The sequence below is a fragment of the Aythya marila genome, assembly GCF_965140915.1.
Source record: "Aythya marila genome assembly, chromosome: Z".
Lineage (NCBI taxonomy): Eukaryota > Metazoa > Chordata > Aves > Anseriformes > Anatidae > Aythya > Aythya marila.
The window spans coordinates 45,660,950-45,685,499 of NC_139080.1; the positions used below are offsets into that span (position 1 = coordinate 45,660,950).

Genomic DNA, 24,550 nt, shown 5'->3' on the forward strand with positions numbered 1-24,550 from the left:
ACACACAAGTGAGGTCTATACCTGACTAGAATTAACACAAACAATGCCTGTGCATTATTTCAGAAGTACTTGGTGTTTAGACAGGTCTTCAGTAAAGGGGTGGATTTAATTTCTTCTTAATCCACTGTGAAAGTGCTTGTTAAGCATATACTCTATGCAGTGACATCAAGTTGCTAGCAAGGCGGCAAGAAAGAAAGCACAAGAGCACTTTTGGGGTCACCTCTTACCAAGAGGCCACCATCAGTGATATCTATAGCCCAGGAACTCAGAAACTGTAATACCTTTTCATTCTTTCTTCATACCACTAATTTATCAAGACTAAGAAAAACATCAGTGTTCAGTAGGAAGAATGTGTTTATTAAACATTTCTGTTATTTTTATGAGAATATGTAATGTCTTTTAAAAAAACACTGCCAAGTTGCAGCTTTTGTAGTTTTTAGGCAAAAGCAGATTTGGTTTGTTAATGATACCATTAAGGATAAGTCATCAGTTCTGGAAAAAGAAAAGAAAACAGAAAATTGTCTGGAGCAAAGTCACAAGGAACAAAGACAAGTTGCTTTGAAGAATGGAGACCATATACTAGGATACACTAGAAGGAAATTGAGGATATGGGCAATGCTATCAAAACTAAAGCATTTCCAGTGGAGAAAAAAACATCACAAGTAGGAATGGGGAGAAAATTCACATCTATACACCATGGGTGCAAGTTGTTAACAGTTTATTTTTCTTTTCTCCCCAAGGAGGCAAAATCTTCAGGCTCATAAACCTTAAGCTACTACAAGGCAACAAAAAAGAAATGAAGCAAGCCTCAGTTAGTGGAAATCATGTTCTGTTCTGAAGCGACAGGGCAAGAATGAAAGGAAAACCTCTCCCAGCTGGTAACGTAACAATTCATCACTCAGCTACAAGAAGGTAAGAAAGTTTGCATTACCTGCCCATTCTCCCAGCGACGGAAAGAAAGCCTGAGGCAAACCACTCCAGGTATGTGGGAAAACGTATTTCATAAATCTGATGCATTTTACCAGAGCATAGAAACAGATCAGTCCCCCAGTAACCGTCAGCAGCTGATGCTGATAGTCTTCCATGGTGACAGAAGGCAGCAAGCTAGCATGCATGCAAGGGTAACACTCTCCTGGGAAATGCCTCTTCCCAGCACGCTGCCAGTCTCCGGGCACTGGCAGAGAAGGGAGAATTCTAATCAGGGCACGTGACCTGTTTTCTCCGAGGAATGCCCAGAGTTTAGACTAGAGTAACAGAGTCTCTGCATTACACACAGATTTGCAAATGACTGAAAAAAAATAATCAAAATGAAACAATGACTTCTGGTGCTTGCTTTAGTAGCAAGGTTTAATTCCTTTTCTGGAGGTTACACAAGAACAAAAAGAATAAAAATATTTTTATTGTAGTTGCTTAGGAATCGTAGAGACTGAAGATGGGTCTAAACCAAAACCCTGGATAAGAATACTCCAGACCTTGAGGATAACACAACAGCACTACTTCATACAGTGGTGAAGAGTTAAGCCCCAGTCCAGAGACTTCCAGGGCAAGTTCACACTGAACTTGTGCTTAGGCCAGAAAAATACATTTATCTCTTGATTTGAAGACAAAATAATAAATGGGTAATAAAGACATTTAATTCTTCCTATTTAATAGAAGGAGCAATATTATATAACCTTCAAAAAAGCTTTCTGGTAAGAGATTAATACCCATTTTATAGATGGTGAAATTGTGGCACAAACTACTACAGTAAGATATTAACAAGGCAACAGGACTTCCAGCTTTCTGACCAAAATACATTGGAACTAGTGTTAAAGCTGAGGACATGGATCAAAAACATAAGGCTAAAAAGCATTGTCAAGAACAGTACCTTAATGCAACATGAAATTTTTGGAAAGCTGAAAATACAAAGTAATATTAAAATACAATTAATTAAATTCACACAAATTTGTTTTTTTTTTTTGTTTGATTGTTTGTTTGTTTTAATGTTAATATGGAAAATCTCAGGGAAGGCACAGAAACATTTACTCTTCTTTTCAGTGGCAGTTTGAAATATGCATTCTTCAAAGACCAACTTAAACTGGAGAAGAGAAACACTGATGGTTACACATGCACTTACAATAAGGCAAAATAAAAATTGTGTATATACTTCAATGATATTCTTTCACATTTAAGATGAAGCATCTTTAAAATTTAATCTGAATCTCTGACACCCAGAAATCTTCAACTGAAGAGCAGCAATGTATATCAAGTGTCACATTACTGACACCTTTGGTCAGAAAACCAAAGTACACAGATGAATTGAAGAGATGATGTCTGAATCACAAGGAATGTAACATTAACTGTAACAAAATGATATAAAAAACATTACTATCTTAACAACAAGCCAGTTTCTTGATATTTAATCTCCCTTAAAAATTCATACTGTTTTCTATATCTTAACACCTCATTTTACTCCACAGGTAAGGCCAGTCTTAAAAATGGTCTGAATACTAAATTTCTCCTAAATATTTACATACAATCACAAATTCCCCGAAGAGTCATTCACTACTCAAGGAAAACTTTAAATCTGAACAAGCTGTGCTATGCCTTTTCATATGCAACAATGGTGCTGAATACCTCCTTTAAATAAATTTAAAATAAAACAAAACAAAACACCATTTTTGACTACAGAATCACAAAGTCCACAGCTATAGGTCTTCACTTTTGCACTTCCAGCTCTGCCCACACTCCCTTGCAATTTTACTGCTTTTCCAGAGACTGGTTACAAGCCTGAAACACATGTTGTGCTGGGCCTAATACTTGTAAACCAGGCTGAGATCCAAGAAGAAGAAGAACAACAACAACAACAACAAAACAGTCCTTTTGAATTCAAGGAATTGTTCATCCAGCCCAGTCTATTTTTTTTCCCCTGAGGTATTCCTTTTATCTTTTCACAGGAATCACTGCAAGGACATTACACAGTGCATGGCTAGAAAGCTTCTTGTGACAGCCACTGTACTTTCTCTCTCTTCATTTCACTCCATTACAGATAGTCTGCTGCTAAGCAATCCTATAAAACCAAGAGTGAACAGGTTAATGTACAGTCTAAAGTTCCTTTCCAATCCAGTTACTGCTTAATTTAAATTTGCTTTCAGAAGTTTTTTAATCTTCTTCTGTTACCATACTTAAGTTCCTTGTAGACACACGTTGTCACCTGTAAAACTTAAATTTTAGAAGTATGGAAGTGACTTCTGAAAATCAAGCTTTGTAGCTAGCATTATGTGACCATAAGGCACTTTTTTAAGGGAATGTGACTTTCAGAAGTCACTCAATTATTTCTTAAAACTAGGTCACCTACTAGTGCTTAAATATGTGTTCTGTAGACTTAAGTTTTCTGTAACCATTTTTCAATTGTTCCAAAAGAAAGAAACTGAAGTTTCACACAGCAAAGAAGTGACAGTCATACAACCGTTGCAATATTACATTAAGCTAACATGAAAACTGTAGAAAAGAGCAGTATTACCTACAGATGTATCGTATGAGAAATCAGTTTTAAATTACTGCTTTATTAACTGAGAGATTAAATTGCTTAGCTGGAGGTTCTGAATAGCCATTTCAGTAATTGGCTAAATTGTAACATGAAAAACTGTGTCTGGTTCAATTCATATTCCCAGAGTTTCAACCAGTACATTTACTGGAACAATATTATCTCTGCAGATACAGAAGAAAAATAGTAAGTGACTGAAGCTGAATTGATCTGTGAAAGGATGCAATTACTTGCACACTCTTCTACATAATACCTAATTTTGATTATTCCTAATCTTTTTAACCATTTGAATAATACTGTCAAAAAGACTGAGAGCCAGGTCTGTATGTTAGGTAAGTTCAAGCCTGAAGGAATTCAAAATCAAGATACAGATAAAAAATTAAATAAAACTATTTCCACTACAGTATGGAATGAACTTCTGAAAAACTCTTCAACTATAGTCCAGAAGTTGATCCTATAGAAAGCAAATATTTATGTCCTACATGTGTACTTGAAATCATTACAATTGTCCATTTACACAGAAATGAAAAACTAATTGAAACTACATTCTGTATCTGTTTATAAATGTACAGCAAAATATTAATCAATGAAATGTACACAGCTATTCCTTTGTGGAAACTTATTTAGTAGGTGCCATTATGTATTCATTAGTATTATAGTCAAAATAGTGAAGGCTTTTTAAGTCACATAGGAAATCCTTTAAAACAGAAGATCTTTCTTAAATATATGTAGTAACCCATCCCTTGCACAGCTCCTCAACAGGTAGACAATATAAGTCACATCTCACAGAATCACAGAAAAGTTTGAGTTGGAAGGGTCCTTTAAAGATCATCCCATTCCATGGGCAGGGACATTTTTCACTAGATCAGACTACCCAAAGCCCCAGTCAATCTCATAGCCTGCCGTGAGAAACTTTATAGCCCAGATTTCTGTTTCCACTTTGACTGTGTTTGCTAATTACTAATAAACACTTCTAATATCAGCAGTCACTCTTCCTCTTACCATTCGAATCCATGCAGGTAGTGGGCAGTGGAGGCAGTCCCTGAAGCTTCTGGTTTGTTAGATTTAATCCAGTCTGGTCATTCAAGTGTAACACATCACATAATGCCTTTCAGGATTTGCTGTATTTTAATTCAAACTGGGGTACAAGTCATGACATCATCCTGGTTCCATGTCAAAGTCTTCCAAAAAGTTCTTTTGATTTGAGTATTAAAAAAAAAATCTTGGCTCATGTTTGTATGGAATTGAAAACTTGAACAAGATTAATTGCTCTGCTGTCTTCCAGTGCTGCAGTGCTTCTAAGGTTAGCTTCAAAGGCTAAACACTACAACCTCAGAAATGCAAGTAAACAGTATCTTCTGTATTTTCAGAGAAGGAAGTGAGAATACAGAGCAATGCTTTTATTGTCCTACGTAATAACAGAAACCATCAGAGTCCAGACTTTTTTTTGAACCACTGGACTCACCTTGCTGGATATAGCAAACCCTCAGGTTTGCCATGATCACCTGCTCTGAATTTTGAGCATAAATTAGTACCAAAAAAACTTTCACTGCATATGTAAGATGCAGATTCTTTCTTCCCATTGAAACACAACAGTTAGATTTCCATATATCAACCAGTTTTCCCACTTGTAGTTTGTAACATCACTTCTGTGCAGCATTAATTAGTAATTACAGACAAAACATTGGAGAAGAGGACTGTGATATAAAATGATGACTGTACCTACACAAACATAGAGTTACCTTTGTTATCTCTCTAAATTACCTGCTTGGTACTGGCTCTGTCAAAAAAAAAAAATCTCTTTAATTATTAAAAGAGCCTCTCCAAGTTTTCTTCTTTCCTCAATGCTGCAGCGAAGTTATGACGATTCACTTGTAACAACAGTGACAACAGCAGCAGAATGCTGTGATGTTACTGAGAATGAGGAAAAGACTGAGAGAGAATGTCTACACAGTGCATACCAAACACACTAGGCCATATCCTGAGTTCTTCAGTCAACACGTACACAAAGAACAATCTCGGGGCACGTCTCTTCTTTGATCCATATGTTCTACAGTCACTTATACAAGAACAAGTGCATAGGTGAAATCATTCTGAGCCACAAGCATCTTTTGTCTCTTCACTGATTTCAAAGATTATATGCACAACGCAATGGTGAATCAAGCCTTGTGATCCTTGCAGGGAGTTTTTCCTCAAAGAGAAGACAGAAACTGAGGCAGAACTAACAGATTTTGTTGGGTACACGTAGCACCAAAGTCCAGGTGAATTAAAAACTTCATAACTTGAGATTTACTCATGTATGGCATTTGTTCTTATAAATAATCACATTATTATTATTTTTTAATAAGCTAAAAATTAAACTTGTCCATGTGTAAAAAATATGGTGTGCAAAAATATTTCTGAACCAATGGGATGTGTGCAGATGTGTGGTAACTGAGGTAGATTTTTTTTTCCTCATTCCAAATATGTTCCAGCACATACTTGTTTAAGTCTGCAATCTTTTTCAAAGCAGGTATTTTGACTAACACTTTGACTCGAGAAGTGAATTCTCTTCATCCCCAGAGTGCGTAGACTTGCTGTTTCCTCTTAAAGTTAAAAATGAGTATCTCAATCCTCCTGCCATACTAAAGAAAAGAGAATGAACACAGGTGTCAGAGATTCTTGATAAAGTATGCACACACGGTCACTTTATAGGTATTTACTTGTCCTTCTGAATGATTAAGGAATGCCAGCTACCATAAATTAGGAGTGCCTGAGAACTATGTAAGCCATGTCAGAAACTAGCCCTGAGACTACAAAGATCAGTTATCATCTGCTTCAACACATTCATAGAAGCAGGTGCAAGAGTTCATCAAAACACAAACCATCACAACTCTGAATCGTAACTCATGTTCAATGAACACAACTCATTCAGTCAGTGTTCTTGTTTCCCACACCACTTTTTTTTTTTTTTTTTTTTTTTTTTTCCCTTGGAAGCCTCACAGCACAGAACTGATCAGGTCAAAAACTACTCATAAAAAAGGATAGTTAAAAAAAAAAAGTAAATCTTCAGGCATGTTTCTATAGTTAAGATCCTACCATGATAAGATTCAGTATCTGCAAACAAATATGAAAAAAACATAACTAATTGTAATGAATTTCACATCCTGAGGCATTGCTTCCTCAGGCAGGTTGTTTCCAAACTGCATCACCCAAGTGGGCCAAACCAAACAAAACATAAAACTGTATCTCACTGAGAAATCTTCAGCTTTAACAAACAATGGCTATTCAAGTTCTACTCACCAAATATTTAGGCCTATAAAGTTCAACATAGAGAATATGTAATCTCCACCAATCAACATTCCGATGTAAGCGATGGATATATTCTGAAAAGAAAACAAAAGCTATGAATTTGTTGAAATCAATGGACATCTCCAAGAACACAAAATAATTTACTTTACTAAAGAAATATATGTAGCTATGCTCTGTTGCTGGCCACTCTAAAATTAGTGCTTAAATTAGTTTCCCTGGATGTCATCATTATGGATAATTTAACAGAAAATAAAACTAATGTATCTTCTAAATGTGAGGCAAGGCATTGAGAGTGACTTCTGAAGAGACAGAGTATGAAAATTAGTTATCTGACATTAGGCAAAATGGAGCTAAGGCTACTTTCTGAAATTGTACTTCCTTTTAATCTTTGGAAGGCTCATTTCAAATCCCACTTCTTAATAGCAGGTTTCAGATTCTCAAGCTTAAAAAAGTATGCTTTAAAGTTATAATAAAAGCTTTTTATTATTGCTGTAAAAGGGTTACCTCCTTACTTTGCCAACTAAAAGCTCATTGAAAGCACTTGGCTCAAATTCAAGTCAGGCACAGTTTAAAGCTAGAGTACAGTACCAGCCCCATGAAGTTTTGGGAATCTGAAATTGCCCTCTACAGAAAGAAGGAAAGCTGTAGAACTGTGTGATCATTTTACCAGTGCTTTGCTGGTTTCAAATGTTTTAGCAGCTAACCTGAACAATTACATCATTTCTACAGATTTCTACTGGGGACTACTGAATCATGAAGTGCTTCTCAACTTTAAAGCAAACCAAGGCATTTCAAAGTTAGTTAATTATACTTCAGAAAATAGACATAGCATTGCTCTACCTTAATGGTTCAAAGCTGATATATAAAATTTGAAAGAAAGCCTTCAGGACCTGAAGGAAAAACTACTAGATTATTCTTACCAGCGTTCCAAAAGCAAAATAACAAATGAACAAATATCTGTAGAAAGAGAACTACCATCTTCTTTTTGCGGATTTTGCTATGCTGGAATTAGTGTTTTCCTTAGTCACCCACTCAAGAGAGCACCCTGATGACTGTTATCCCTGTGCCTCAGCTAGTTTGGATATTGGTAATTATTTGGCCCACAACCACACGAACTTCATCTTTTACTAAAACTCTTCTGGGTTAAGCTTTATGCTCCTTTCCAAACTGACCTACAAAACTACTGGTGTTTGTGCAGTCTTCCCAAATCAGACACTGTGGTCTCATCAACACAAAGGAAGTTGCACTGGTTTCAATTTAATCTTGGTTAGAGAAAATAGACTATGAGGACACCAAGTTCAGTTTTTAAGACAAGCTCATTTTAATGTTAATCAAATTGACCAGAAGTTATATAAATCAAAATGAAGTAGTCCGTTCAGCCAGAATACAAGTTCCCACACAGAGAATGAAGCACTTAACATAACACAATAAACTCCGTACTACAGTTGTTACTATGGCTTAGCCATTATTTTTCATCTATGAACTTCATCTATGAGCGCCCTTTTATCAGGAGCAATTAAAATAAGTTCAACCCCAAATGAACATAGATTAGTCTGTATCAGTTTGCAATGGATTTGCTTAGGGCTACCCTGACAAACCCACAGCAATTTGAAAAAAACACACTAGCAGGTGACGGTGCCTGATGAAATGTGATTAAATGCACATCTTTTACATCTTTTAACTACAACTGATTCAAGTTTCTCTTATAGGAAAAATTAAACCAAAGCAATACTCATATTGCTTTCTAGAGTATATCTATACATTCTTTCAATGGAAGAAGACAAGGTGACTTTCTAGTGTGGATCTCCAAAATGTAAAAATACAGCTATGACACAAGCAGCGTCTCAGTGTTAGTCCTCGCTTTGAGTTTCCAGCTCTGTTGCAGGAAGCAACACAGCTCGAAGCATAATCAGGATCAGTGTTGATGCAACGCTCTATTTCAGCATTCTCTTCTAATCCTTTACTCACCTTGATGGCACCAACTACTGTTGTCGTAAGTGCAGAATTGTAATGACTGCATAGGACAGTAGAATACATCAAAAGAAACCTACAGAAAATAAAAGAAAAAAATGTTTTAAGTTCCTTCCAGGGAGCTCAGAATCTTAGCAATACTTTGAAATGTTCAACATTTTTCAAGGACTAGTATTCTGCTGAGATCTTCATCCCAACTTGTTCTATCTCCCCCAAAAAACTTGTGGATCTGTACTTTAAGTCAACTAGGTGCATATACAAATTACTCAAAATATAATCTAAAAAAATTAAGTTTTTCTTTATGCTGCTTGAGCTCTAGCAAAGTCACTTCCATTCTCTGTGCTTCTTAAATGTCAATATGTAAAAGTATTTTGACCCTTTGGATGGTGCTATGTGAAGGAGTAGAATAGGACCCAACTTACTTTTCTATTCTTCCTATTCTATTCTTACTTTTCTATTCTGCAATTCCAAGAGAAAAAAAAGCATTGTTTCTTACTTCTGAGTGCCCCATACTCTTCCAGATACTTTAAAGAACAAATGTACTGAAACAGTTCCTATACTGAAGTGTTTACATTCTATTAACTGCATAGATTTAGTCACATAATCAGAATAGATGGCTAGCAGAGGGATACTGAGTACAGAAACTAAAAACCTAAATGTTATCTTGTTGACCACAGTACTTGTGAGGACAACAACACAGGTAGTACTGAAATGGTTATTTACAGTATTAGAAATCTTTTAAAAGCAAGAAAGAAACCTGGGGGAGAAATGCATTTTCTTTGAATTTTAACATAACTTATTGATAAGTTTTACAATGGAGATTTGCAATTTGAAACACCGAATCATGAAGTGCTCCTCAACTTTATTGAGGAGCAATAAACACTGCACAACACTGCCATTAAAATGTCTTATTTGATTGCCCTTTGTCCTTACCCCAACAAGCAGGAAAGAAGAAATTGGAAGACAAATAAAAAATTTGTCCAGTGCTGGAAATGCGTTGCCTATTTAAACAAAGAAAAAAGAGAGATAGACAGAATTGTGTGCTATATAACTGTAAACAGATATAAAATGTAGTTAACATGAAAATGTGAAAAATCACAAAACAGATTTATAATATAATTACAAAAGGTTTATGTAACTTTTGAAACAGTTTGATATATTTAACTTCAGAGACAACTGACGAAGATGACAAGAAGGCATTTCACATAGAATAGCTATAAATCACATCATTTTTTCAGGGAATGACGATTTTTCCAGTGAAAGAAGACTTATAAGAACACAAAGACAAAATCATGAGTGCTCAGGGCACAACAACTTTGCAATAAAAGGATGCTGGAACGATTTATGATACCCACAAGCTCTGTAGCAATTTTCAGGGGCAAATCTCAAGGAATTCCAAAAGGAAATACAAATCTTCAGACTCTTTTTACAGGTAAGAAAAAAGTGACTCAGCAAAACTGTGAGGATGCCAGAAAAAGAACACAAATCTTCTGGTCTGCTACACTACTTGCCAGGACATACTGCATACAGTATTACTGTCCTATAATTACCTGTGGAGAGTTATGCTATAGTCCAATGAGACTGTAGCATGCAGGTTACTAAACCAGACTGAGACTAAATAAGATTCTCTTCTGAATGAGAGAAAAACTGGAAATCATCTGGTGTTCGTATTTGCAGCCTCTTTTCAGAGAACATGGCAAACCACATGATACAGCTGGATTCTCAACCACTTGCTCTAGCTGTGGGACCCTGTCCTGTATTACTTTGAAATGGTAAAAGTATAAGAGCTATACTTCAGCTTCAGATTCTCCTTAGAGTGAATAATTGCATTTTCTTATCTGTAAAGGGTAAGTCCAAGTCACATAGTTCCAAATGCTAGCCACTAACATGGAGGTAGGATTACTTCTCAATAAATAAATAAATAAACAAATAAAAATTCATAACCTCAAAAAAAAAAAAAAAAGAACACAACAAACAAACAAAAACACAATAAAATACTGTTATCAATTTGATATATGGAATATTGCTGCTTACCTGCTGGAAGTCTCCAGTAGAAAAGCTAATAATAACCGTTGGAACCACCATAAAACAAGCATTATAGAAAAGGACACCATATTTTCCCAACTCCTGTGAAAAATGAAACATGGTGTTTCAAAATACAAGACAACTGAGAGCAAAAAAAATAAACACTGCTCTGGCAATTCTTCCAACGCTACTGTAAATGAGCAGCTAGAAGGTAATGTACTACAATTTAAAACACAAGTTTGTGATCATTGGTTTCAGTGTTTAGGACTAAGATGTGCTTCCATTTCAGTCACTGAATACTCAGAAAAATACTACTGTTCTGCTACACCTGGAAAAGTGTCTGTACAGCAGTAGCTAGCCATAAACTTCCCGAGGCATCAGTCCAGAGATGCTTTGTATTAGACTGCATTCAGCTAGTGCATATTCACCCCGAATGCACAGGGTAAGGTGGCTCCTCGGGGCCAGTGTAACAGTGAAAATTAAGCCTGACTCCTAGATGTAGCACCCACAGTCACTGGTAACTGCTGTAACTTCAAGCAGCTTGAGGGGTGCCATACATCCTGTAGGTTAATTTGCTTGACAGAAAGGCAGAAGAGGATCAGGGTAATGAAAAAGCAGCCTTCCCTTCTTCCAGATTCAGTTATACTACTCAGCAAATCTCTGCAGTTTAGGTGTTGCTTCAAAATGAAACACTGTATTTTGCAGAAACCTTTGAGGCCAGTAAGTGCTGCTCTCAAAGAAAAATGCAGGGTCTGTGTTCAGTGCAACTTCTGAGATTATTAAAAGACACATATTTCCTCTGTACAGAATGACCCATAAAAGTCAGTGACAAAACCTGAATTCAACATCTCCAAAACTGCTTTTTGCTATGACTTGGTATGTTTTCATGTCACCAAACTTAGAGTAGCCTGCTCAGCGTTTATATAGCATATAATCTATCAAGGTATCACTTAATGCTTTGGCATACTGGTGCTGAGTTTAGACTTGCTTTTGGATAGCCTACAAAGATATCAGTTGTGATGGCTGTTGACTTAAACTAGACAGGTCTCTGTTCCTCCCCACAGGTTTATTTTACATAAATGTCACTTAAAAGTGTGTTTCTAGTCAAATGATTATATCCTTAGATATAAATCAAGCTTACTGGTACATAGTTTGCTTTTGTCTTGGATTTTTTTTTTTTTAAACAAAAGCAACATTATAAAGTTACCACAAAGTTTGCCTAAAAGACCTGAGAGAAAATAAAACTTGCTGCTGATTTAGGCCTGTCCTCAGACACTCATTATGAGTTTTTTCCCAGGCTGTTCTGTATTAATGATGTGTATATTCACCTATCAACTGAAATATGAAAGCAATAAAACTATTTATTAGTGCATACAGAATGTTCATAAAGTCATATACTAATTAACCTTATTGTCAAAATGTTAAATTCAACCTAATCACCCTTCAGTTACCTTTGGATCCATTTTCTGCTTCGTGTAAACTCCATTTGCAGCTGTGAAGATATCATTTAGTAATACAAAGGTGTAGCCCTCTAGATTAAAAGACAGATCAGACCTGGAAAAGATATATTATATTGTAAATAAACAAATATTATGCTGTGTAATACTACCTTGCTTAACCAGAGAACTACCATAAATGAAGAAATGTAAATCCTGAGAAATCATTCAAGTCACAGGCTTTGCTTTAAATCTCCTTTGCATGTCAAGGTACTTTCTATTTCTCCAGTCACAGGACGATCACAAATGAGTCATCAGAGAGTTCCCAGAACTCAGTATGGAAGTAGAAGGAAAAGTTCAGCTTTCATTTTGTGAAAAATTCCGTCTGTCTCAAACATGACAACCTGTTCAATTATTTCTGAGTGTATTTATCTACTTCTTTTAACACAAAAATGTAGCTATGGAATAAAATCTATTCGTTTTTTATAGTCAGACCAGACATATTGTCATCCTTTCTGTTTTGACTAGTTACCTCACGGATATAGTGAAATTTATTTAATAGGACATGGCTCTATCCAAGTCACACCACATGGAAATTATTTACCTTTGTACACAGTAAAGCCAAAAATTAAAAAAAAAAAACAACAAAGATTACATTTCCATTTAAGTAAATGAATTTTTGAACAAGAAGAAAACACAAGAGACTAGCAGATAAGTAATTTGGGAACATATCTCATATTTGAACTTGCTCAAAGTGATAAAAAGTAGACATTGTCTAACTCAAAACAAAATTTGACAACCAAAAGAACATTCTTTCTACCCAGAACAAATATATTTTTCTGAAACTATTAAAATACAATGATATTATGCAAGGAAGGCAGTGCTTCTTACACAGTTTAACCTGCTATGTTTCTGCAAACACAGAAAAGCTAGGAGTGGAAAAAGAAGCACCCAAATACTTCCAGATGGAGTTCAAGCTTTCCCTTTGTACTCCTGCACCTCCCAATGATGTCAGTAGAGAGATTATCCAAGTCAATTTCATTCAGAGTAAGTGGATCGACTTAGGGTCATTTGGCACTTAACAAGGAAGAAACTCCTCCTGTTGTCCCTCCTCTCATAACATGACTTCTGTTATGTTATGAAACAAAACGAAAACACATTTCACAAATGAAAACCTTACCCAGCTGCTATGAAAGCCCCAAGAACGATGGCAAACACACTGATGAAAATGCTCAGCGGGTACCGTTTCCTGTAGACAAAATTAGACAGTTCACGTTTTCATTAGTTGAAGAGGAGATTAAATGTCTCTCTGACTGAAATGTTCCAAAGCAATTAGTAATCACAAAATATTTAACAGGAGGGCACAGTCCCGAAAACCTTACAGATGCAACGTGGTTGACGATGGGAAGTTATGGCCCAAACTGTCAGATTTTGGCACTGAGAACAGAGATTGTAAAAGCATCATGAGTACTCTGCTACTAGATATTTTTTATAGTAAAGATTAAGGGTTTAAAGTATCAGTACTAGAGTACACTGTAACCTACCCTGTACTGGTGTTCATATGGGACATATCTCAGTGTCTTCAAGTCATTTAAAAAATAAAAATCACTACACATCTCTTGTGCAATTTGTCATCTCACCTTTCATGGGGAAAATGCTATAGAGCAGATTATCTGGGTTATTTTTGAAATCAAACAAGATTTTCATCTGGAGTGGAAAGCACAGAAGCTTATGATATTCTTCAGTGTGCCTACATCAGTGCTGACACAGAGTAGGGCAAAGCATACCATAAAGCTACCTTACTTCTTATAGGTACATTCCTTTATTTAGAAATGTCTCAAATATTTTTGTAAGACACATGCTGCAATGCGTCTTACAGACCTTCCCATGTCTCTTAGGCCAGTCCCCAGCTCTGAGCAGGCCTCTGAGAAAAGATACATAAAAAAAAAAAAAAAAAAAAAAAAGCATAATGCTCCCAGAGAAATCCTGCAACCTCACTGACTCGTACTTTCTTTCCTCACTTGCTTGAGAGAATCCTCAGGCCAACAGAAGATAGAAACTTCTGCTGCTTTTCCTGTGAGAATATGTAATTAGAAAAGAATCTAGGTGTTCCCCCAAATATGACTCAAACTGATTTTGATCACCAAAAGGCGATACTTCAACCAAAAGGAGATGACTATCTAACTGGGGGCTTTTTGAAAAGCTTTTCCCCAACCATCACTCTCATGTTGCTTGGATACTGCTTCAGCAAGCTGTTTTTCCCCTTTTAACCTAGTTTCATCCAAACACAAGCCTTCTGGGTAAAACTTTAGAGGTAAGAAAAATTATTACAGATTTATATTCCTATTCTTCCAAAGCAGTACACTCGAAACTAGTGATCCCAAGCTGCAATAGCAGAAAGTTCTTAATTTCTCATTTAAGATAACTTGTAATTATAGAGTTTGCTGACCTAACAGCACATATTTTGCTTCACTAAACTGGCATGTTTTAAGATTTGACTCATCAAGCTATTCTGCATAAGCGAAGTACCATACTATCATCACTGTTTTGAGACATAAGGATTTGTCTTCGCTAAAAAAAGCATCTGAGTCACGGATCACTTACTTGATTCCTGTGCAACAGTCAAGAGAATGAGTTGTGAAAAGTGCACACTTTTTCTCTCATATTCACTATGGTGTATCTATGTCTTCAGATAAAAGCTACACAAAACCACTTTCTTTGTTTCTCTCTGTCTGACAGTAAAAATCACTTGTTCAGTACCCTGATGAGATGTCACAAGTAATCTGTTTGATATGATCTCAAATAAAGGTATCTTAAAATGAAAAAAAAATAAAATAAAATCACCCAAGTATGATGATTTCCAGCAGTAATGTAAGTGGAATGGTAAACTTCCTGAGCACTGTAAACATCGGCAAACTGTCAAAATAAATAAATAAATAATAAATAAACTAATTTAATTAAATAATTAATAAAAAACCAAGCACAGCTTCAAATTAACAGCATTTTTATGTTCTAATTGTTATGTAGTTTTAAAAACCAGAGGATGAAACAACTACCCCAGCAATAGGCAAGCAAAACAAATTCCCAACCACTTACCATACATAAAAATGTCAGTCTGACACTAGAGGCAGATTAGATAACCGAATCATTGAAAATAACAAGGTTTGCCAGTTTGTAAAATAGCTTGCAACTGGCTACCTTCTAAAAAGTCCCTCCACACCACTGAAATGGAACATAAGGGCTATTTCCTGCTTAACGTAGTCCCTGTGAAATAAATCTTTCTACAGAAATCAGAGGCAGGGTAAGTAACAATCATTTCTATTGTAAATCTAAAAGACAAGAAATAAAGCTGTCTCTGAAACACATAACAAAGATAAAACACAAAGTGAACAAGCTTGGTAAACAAGCTGTACTTTCAAAAAAAAGTAAAATAAATCCATAAGAAGAAAACAGAGTGTACAAGAATCATGAAAGGTGGATCCTATCAAACAAACTATCAAACAAATTACTACTTTGGAACAACATATTGTTGGTCTGCATGAAGTGATACAGTTGGAAACCTTTCTGACTAATTTGAGAAAACATTTACATATGACACTTCAGGAGTCTGACAGCATGGCCATCTGGACCAATTAATCCTCTTTTTAAGATAAGCACTGGCAACTGCATTAATAAACACTACAAATCCTAACACTGACTTTGGACGCTTTCAAAGAGACCTTTTGAGATTATGCATAGGATCACCTGCAGGTTGCAGGTTTTTAAAATTAAAAATTATGGTTAGGGGAAGAACAACCCACAAACCTAACTTCCACAGAATTGAAACTACTTCTGTATTCACACCAGCTTAAACACTCCTAGGAACAGTGCAGCCAAAGGCATTATGTTTGCCTGAACAAACACTTCAGAGGAACAATTTCAGCCTGTGCACAAAAAAATGTTGCAGAATCAGGTGCCCAATGTTGCTAGTGGAAGAAAACTAATTCTTTAGACAAAAAGCTATGTATTCTCTCTCCCAGCATCTCAGAGTTATGATATGCTTAAAATCTACAAAATTCTCAGTTTTGTTTTAACTTACTGTCAAATCCTCAGTAGCCTGTGATAACATACAAGAAACAGCTGCAATGGCATTGCAGTGATCTCAAATTCCGCAACAGCCATTATGATTCTGCACTCCTCTTCCACAGAAAACTCTGTCGTTCAGTCTCCTACTGCATTTCCTCTACATAGTTTATGCTTCTATAGCACTAGCATGGCAGTACCTCTCATGGATCAGGGAGCCTACAGGAAAGCTGGGGAGGGACTCTTTATCAGGGAAGGTAGTGATAGGACACTAAACTAAAAGATTTAGATAGAGATTCAGAAGAAATTCTTCACTCAGAGGGTGGTGAGGCCCTGGCACAGGCTGCCCAGAGAAGCTGTGGTTGCCCCATCCCTGGAGGTGTTCAAGGCCAGGCTGGGGCTTTGGGCAGCCTGGGCTGGTGGGAGGTGTCCCTGCCCGTGGCAGGGGGGTGGAACTGGGTGGTCGTTAAGGTCCCTTCCAACCCAAACCACAGCCAGCTCTTTGTGCTTAGCAGGGGAACACCACCACTACCACTCCACTCCACAGTATTTTTTCCATCTCGTGGTATGTCCTAAATAACCTGCAACAACATCATGATACAAATCTTCCCCACATCCCTCTTCCTTCAAAGAAGTCTTAGAGCTTTCAAGCCCTGTCGATAGATCACCCAGGAAAAATGACACTGGAGTTATGAGGGGAAAGGACCCTGAAAATAATATAAAAGCACTTTCATTGTCACAGAGGAGTATTGTGATTTATTTTTTCTAAGCGAGAAAGAAAAGAAGCATTACAAGAATTTAAAAGAAGCATACAACTTGTAAACAGGTCAAATGCTTGGGTAAGTTACTGTAGTGCTATAAGATACGATAGTAGTATCTGGTATTTAGACAGACAGACATCATTTGCATTAAAGTCCCTATGCAACGCTTTTCTTCAGTGCTTTTAACCCCCACAAAATAAAGGGTAAAAGCCAGTGTATTATAACTTCTATTTACTATACCTGAGTTTGCTGGTACTTGATAATCCACTTATGTGGTTTCCAACATAAATCAGAGGCAGAGGAAACAACTGTGATAAAATTAAAAGCACAACTCAGATTATTATGTTTTGAAGCACTGTTGAGAAACTTTGATAAAATTTGAGAACTGTAATATTAGATGTGGTTTAGCAAGTTTTAGCAATAAAGAAGGTGGTTTGGTATTAAGGGGAAAAAAATGTAACTGCTGCAAACTGATCTACAGCTCTTCTTCATGTGACCATTTGAGTCCTGCACTGCTTCACTGACTTCACTGGAACAGTACCAATTTATCTCTAACGAGACTCAGACTCCATTTAGAGTCACTTTTAATCAATTTTATTTTAATTACTGTCACTCTCAGATTAATACCTAATGTTTGGATTTTACATATAGAAGTAATATTAATAGCTGTAACAAAATAAGCAAGAGAGCAAGTGGAATAAAAATAAAAAAGAAGCTATAAATATTTCATGTTTCTCTAGGTACCCTGCATAAATTAGTATCTCTGGAAGATACATTATTTTAGATCTACCTAATGAATTACGCTATGTGAGACACTAGAAGTGAAAGATAAATATTTAGGTGTAAATCAAGCTCTACCATTTCTGGCTTCTAGCATAATGAGACTGACTCTCACAAAAATATATGGGCCATAACTCAATACAGAGAAACAATAATAGAATTTCAGGGCCTTGAGAAAACATACAAGAAGTCACGGATCTCTACGCAATAGTCAGCTGCAGTTCAAAGCTGTCATTTGCCCACTGCAGAAAAATTGCAGAAGATTAAAAGCAGCCAAAGTAATCAGTGGGGACAAAGGTAGTGTGCATGCCTAGTCCCGTTTGCTATCAGTCAAGTGGAGCTGAAATGCCAGAAAGACAAAACACATCCCCGGTCCGCAGGTGTGCAATAGCTGGTGTTGGTGTGCCTATACACATGTGCTGGGAGACACTGTGTTTGTCACAGGGTACGTCTTCTCAAAGCTGTGTGTGCTAGGAAAACATACAAGAATGGGCTGCATTTTACCTATGTTGAAAATTCGGCCCTTCTTTACCTCAAAGAGGAGTAAAGTACAGTCGAAGTTAGCCGTAGTTATCTAAAGTTGAGAGTTCAAAGTTAAAGGAGTACCAGTAACATAATAAATATTCCCCCTGTCAACATGAACTCACAAAAATTTTGTTATATACTACCTCTTCAGCAGGCTTTTATGTAGAAATCTGTCTCTGTATAGGATGAAAGCAGCTGACATTACATTTTCTTTCCTCTGAAGTCATCAGTTGTGAAGGAAAAATTGCAATCAACTTCATAGCATCAAAGATCAGTGAAATATTTACTTTAACAAGCTTTTCAAGAACTCTGAAGTTTTACTGCAAAAGTAAGCACTTTGCTACTTTAAAACTCTAGCTGAAATCACTGAGACCATTCAGGATTCAAAAGCCACAATGATCTTAGTGTCTTAGTGAAAGCAAAAGCTGTCAAAGACTAAGAGGTCAGTCAAACGGTGTTTTAAAAAGTAAAAAAATCAACAAGACAGGTCTAGCTCACTCACTGTGACTTGTCATATCCAGCACTAAAAGCAAAGTGTAAGTCTTGGATGCTGCAGTGTTTACCACTCCCAGCATATCCAGGAAAATCTTCCAAAGGATAGATATTATTAGGACAAAGTGAAAAGGATGCTGTACTTTTTTAGTGCCCTTGTACTGACATTACTGTAAAGGTTATGGGGACAGTAGTGGGACTGATAGAGGATGCAGAGGAAATAAATTTCTCAAGGTCTCAAAAAGTTTTTGATAAGTGGAATTCAGAGCTACTCACTGGGAAACCTTCTTCATTCATATTAAGAAAAGAAAAAAAAAAAGGATCATCCATCTTATAATCAACAGCACAGATATTCCTTCAAGATTTCTAAGTGCAGAAACCCCAATAATTTCAACATGCATTAAGAACACACAGCATTGTAGTAAACTGCACCCTGTAGCAAAACAAGATTCTGCAATGGAGATGCTGGCTTGAAAACCTAGGAAGCTAGGATAGCTGAGCTCTGCAGCAAGCCTGGGAACTAATTCTCTCTCTGAGCAAATGCTGACCAATATTCTGCAACAAGACATAAATATGCAGACCTATGCACTAAAAAAAAAAAAAGAAAAAGAAGAAAAAAAAAAAAAAGCTCTAGCAATCTTGCACATGGTTGTAAAAAATCTAGAAGGATCATTTCTGTAGTCATTTCAGATCCTAGCTCCCAATCTGAGATAATATAAGATACTCCTTCATATTCTCTCTATCCTGCCTCTTTGGACCACACACACTTAAGGGCTGCATCATGCAGCTAGCACCTACCTACATTGTTTTTGATGAGTATTATTTTGACACCTTCTGTTAAGCTGAAATCTTACATTTGGAGAGAACTGTTGTTTGGGTTTTTGGTCTCTGATATATTCTTTTTCTCTTGCTATATTACATGCCCCATTCAAATTTCCAAGCAGCACTTCTCTCTTCATGTTGTGTACTAGATCAAAATTTGCTCTTATAGACATAGATCTCTCACTGATCCTGCAGGGAGCTGTACACATCCAACAAAGTACTTCAGGAACCTGGCAAAGTTTATCCAGCTGTATGGAGTACAACATCCTTTCCCATGTATTGCATACCAAATTACAGTACATTTCTCTTCAGACAGAAGGCAAGAATACTGCAATGAAATGGAAATCATCTAATCCAACATTGAATGAAACAAAGATACAGAAAATCACATTTGATTTAAAAATATAAAATTGTTTTCTGTTCTTCTTCCCTGTCTTGTCTCCTACTTGAAAACAGTTTTCAAGTCCTGCAGAAAGACAGCCATTACGGAAGGTAACATTTTCTTACTACTATCACACGCTAGGTAATGCTTACCTTCACAGGTATACTTTTGTCAAAGTCAGGAAAGTGGATAATCTTATTTAATTTTGATATATACAAGATAAGTATAGTGGCTGCCATCTAAACAAAGAGAAAAAAAATAAATAAGAAGTCATGTAAGAACAAAACCATAATGCGTGATGGAAGAACTGCTTTAAAGACAAAATCTATGCATTTGACAAAATCATAGAATCATTCAGGCTGGAAAAGACTCCAAGATCACCTAGTCCAACCTTTAACCTAGCTCTGCCAAGTCCACCGGTTAACCATGTCCCTAAGCACCACATCTACACGTTTCTTGAAGACCTCTGAGGACAGTGACTCTACCACTTCCCTGGGCAGCCTGTTCCAATGCCTCACAACATTTTCACTGAAGAAACCTTTCCCAATAACCACCTTAAACCCCTCTGGCACAACTTAAGGCCATTTCCTCTTGTGCTTGGGATAAGAGGCTGATCCTCACCTGGCTATAACTCCTTTAAGGTAACTGCAGAGCAATAGAGAGATGTTATGTATTATGTACATCTTTCAACAGCACAGCATGTAGTGAATAAACAGGAGTAACTTTTTATTCTCATTGATTTTGCTTGTTATTTATTTAAAGTACAATACATATAAGTTTTATGGCTCAAAAAAAAGTTGTACCTTGTGAAAAAAAAAGTGCATATTAAAGAGCCAAGAAAATTAAGAAGATGATCCCAGCATTATCATGCTATTTTCACACAGAGTGCTGTTTAGTCTGATGAATAACTCCTACAGGTTTACTTTTTTTTTTTTTTTTTTTGGGGGGGGGCATGCATTGATCAGTCTATTGACAAAGTGAACAAAAAGTAATAAAGGTATGTTGAGAATGAAGGAGGGTATTTGAGCATTCATAAGCCTTTAATGCTGGCCACAGGGAGGAAAAAATGTTAGACTAAATGTTATATACAAAAATATAATAAAAAATAAATAAAAATAAAATAATTGGCTACCTACAAGGACAGGGTGGAGTTATGTTTTAGTGACTGAAGTATTATATCATCTTACATGCTCTTTTCAAAGCATTTAGGGAAATCTTGGAAGAACTGGTTAATAAAACAAAGGAATGGCCTTGAGTCTTAGGTTCTGCAAAGAAAGGCCATTGCCCCATTGCCCACACCATTGCCCTTAATATGAATTATTTCCATTCTTTGGCTTCCACGGAAACATGAGCTTTCCAAAGACTTGCAGTTGTTTTAGCAGTCTGCAAGTACCAAACCCCATTTTTCTCCCCCTTCTCATATAGCAAATTTTACAAGACCTTTTACTCACTTCAGCACTACGCAGCAGAGATGTCAGACCTGTTTTCCCCTCTTCCTCACTAATTCTTAGCTTGTAACCTTGGCAGAAAATAAATCCTCTCTTTTAAATGTATGTGCCTAAACAATGTTTGAGATAAATCTCCATCTTTCCAAGCCACCCCTTTGCAGGGTCACACACTTCCTCTTTATGGGCCATGTACATGAATACTTGAACTTTGGTTTTACTACGATGCCTAACTACAACAGCAAGTACTTCTGCTGAGGCACTACAAATTGCCCACGACCTAATAAGGTACCTAAGAACCAAAAGCGTATGGTAGTCCTACCAGAAAACTGATGGAGAAAGTGGAAGAAATTTATGAGGAAACACTGTTTGTCTACAGATGAGGGAGGCAGTGTTTCTACACATATTCCACAAATGCTTCAGGACTCTAAAAGCATCTAGGCCATTGGTAGCAATCTTGATAGTTTGGGAGGCTGTATCTCTTAACTGCTGAGTTCTATGAGAGAAAATAAACGTCATTTCCAGTTCTTTATGTGACTCTTCCTAGCCAATGTTTTTGACTTGGACTGAAACTTCCTCCATCTCACTAAAACAAAGTACTCTTACAGTGCATCTAACAAAAGTAGCAGTGCACTGTAAGAGAGATTTCCCCCCTAAAATATATCTCTATGTTAACAACAGTTGAACTTACAAAATAATAAGTACATATAGAATGTTTTATATGTGAACATACCTGTCCAATTCCAAGAAATATTGGTGATGGGAATCTGAAAAGCATAAACAGACATTTAATACTGAGGAAAGCAAAACCAAAACAAAACCAAAAACCAAAACCAAAAAAAAAAAAAAAAAACACCACACCACCAATAAAGCCAAATCCAACAACAGTAAAGGAGGTGTTTAAATTTAGTACATGTGGATTACTGACCAGTCTTTCAGAAGAGCTCAGGACCTGCAACACTTACTGGAGTCTTAATATCCTATTTGTGCAGCAAACCACAAGCCAGGTACAAATGATACCTCATAGGCATTGCTGATCAGTCCTAAAGAGCTAATTAGTTCTGGTGTATTTTGAGTGAAGATTACATACTTGGAGAACTCTAACAAAGCATAAGTTTTTGAGTGGCCTCACATACACTGTGCAGTAAGCTGAACCTCTTGTACTTGCCCTAACCTGAAAGCTTATCTCCACAGTCCAAACACACCAACAATATGTACTTGTAAAAAAAAAAAAAATCCTACGTAAATGTTGCAGAAACATCTATTGTCTGCTAAAATGGCTAAATTCCTACCGTACCCTTTCAGTTGGCTCCTGCTCAAAGCACAGACTCTTGACCAGTAAGAAAGCAGAAACTTTAGGACATCCCAAGAATTTGAGAGTCTCCATTTTTCCCCCTAAACCTACTTCCAAAAAAAAGAATAGAAAAAAAAAAAGATGCAGTAGCAACAGCTAATTTTTTGTATGCATAATGAAATTCAAGCAAATAATTTATTTAGTATGGTTGTCTGCTTTATGTTATAACCAGCAATGTGTTTGGAGCCTCTCTGACCGGAATCCTCAGGTGCCAAGGAGCTCCCCAAACCTAACAAACAGTTGCTTCCTCCAAGGAGCCATGCAGCATTTTGCTGGACTGCATTGTCAGGGATGGTCATGCACAAATCTGCATCTAGGGAATCTGAAATAAAATCTGTTTCATTCTCTGTGCACACCTGTACAAACAAATGCCCAATATGGGGCATACCTTCTCAATAAGCTCTGTAATTTTCCCTTATCACAAATTCCTTGAGATTGCAGTGATTTAACACAGAGGCCACCAAGAGCTGCTTGGTGCACTGCATTTCTCCAGTGAGCACCACTGGGACAGGAACACGGCATTAACAGAAGAAAGAAACACCCTGAAGCACAGCAGGAAGTTCTTGGGGACACTGGAGTCATAACACAAATAAAGGACAAGAACTGCCAGCAGTGAAAGAGGTTCCAGGAAACAGGTATTAGCAGCCACAGAGAAAAAAAAAAAAAAAAAAGAGCAGAAAAAACAGGACTTGATAATCGTGTGACATCTAAACTGTATTTTAGTTTGTACTTATAGCTGCAACACATAAGTGTGAAGACTTCATTCACATGTACGATACAGATTTCTCCAAATCTTGTTGGTCTTGCAGAGCCCTAGAAGTTCCCAGCAATGCTGTAAGCTCGTAGTACAAAACTCAGGTTTAGTGATGGCCATGCTGTCTTTGATTATCTTTCGTGGACGTGCCAGATGTACACCTGGGATTTACAGGGAGCTGCAGACTGTGGGATGAAAACCACTAGGAAACAAAACCATAAATTGCCTCATAGATCATTTCTGGGAGACGCAATATACGGCTCTTACATGTTAGAAAGTAACTGCTAGATTTGTTTTTTGTGTGTGTTCAGTTCTGTGTCTGTTCTTAGCCCACTGTGAACTAAAAGAAAGCAAAAACGAAGCAAACTAAGTGAAGAACATGAATGGTGCACAGCTGGCAGCTGCAGGTCTCTAATTCTGCAAGGGGCTACCTCCTGACCACTTCAGAGGCACTTTTACAATTCGGAGACCTTCTCGGGCTCTGCTTTTTATCTTTGTCTACCTTATAAAAGAGAGGTGCTTCCAGGTCGGCAGCGTGCCTGCCAGCACCAGCAGCAGGCTTTCAGCTGGCAGCCGCCCCCGAGAGCCGCTCAGCCCCGACCTTCCCCGCTGGGCAGTGCCGACCCGCGGGGCGCTCACCTGTATGCGCTGAGCAGGGCCTTGTTGACCAGCACGATGAGGAAGGAGCACGTCCCGTAGAAGAGTGCAGACAGCACCCTGGGCACCGCCGAGACCGCGGGGGCGGCGGCGGGGGCCCCCTCCGCGGCCTGCCCGGGGCTCTGCCCGCTGCTCATGGCGGGCATGCGGCGGGCACGGCCCCGCCCCGGGCAGCTCGGGGCAGCCGGCCCGGCACAGCCCGGCACGGCCCGCGGGGAAGGGCCGCCCGCCCGCCCGGCCCGAGCAGCGGCGGCGGCCGCAGGGCGT

General features: G+C 37.4%; 1 protein-coding gene across 1 annotated transcript; it reads right to left on the reverse strand.

Annotated features, from left to right (window-relative positions):
* Positions 1-1,005: 1,005 nt before the first annotated feature.
* Positions 1,006-24,489, reverse strand: SLC35D2 (solute carrier family 35 member D2). The gene is given in 14 exon segments (XM_082784379.1): positions 1,006-3,049; positions 4,529-6,061; positions 6,063-6,150; positions 6,809-6,891; positions 8,786-8,864; positions 9,722-9,789; positions 10,823-10,915; positions 12,265-12,367; positions 13,430-13,498; positions 15,094-15,165; positions 17,313-17,380; positions 20,226-20,312; positions 22,252-22,285; positions 24,266-24,489. Coding segments are annotated over 13 exon segments (1,089 nt in total). The 5' UTR covers positions 24,430-24,489; the 3' UTR covers positions 1,006-3,049; positions 4,529-5,980.
* Positions 24,490-24,550: the final 61 nt, after the last annotated feature.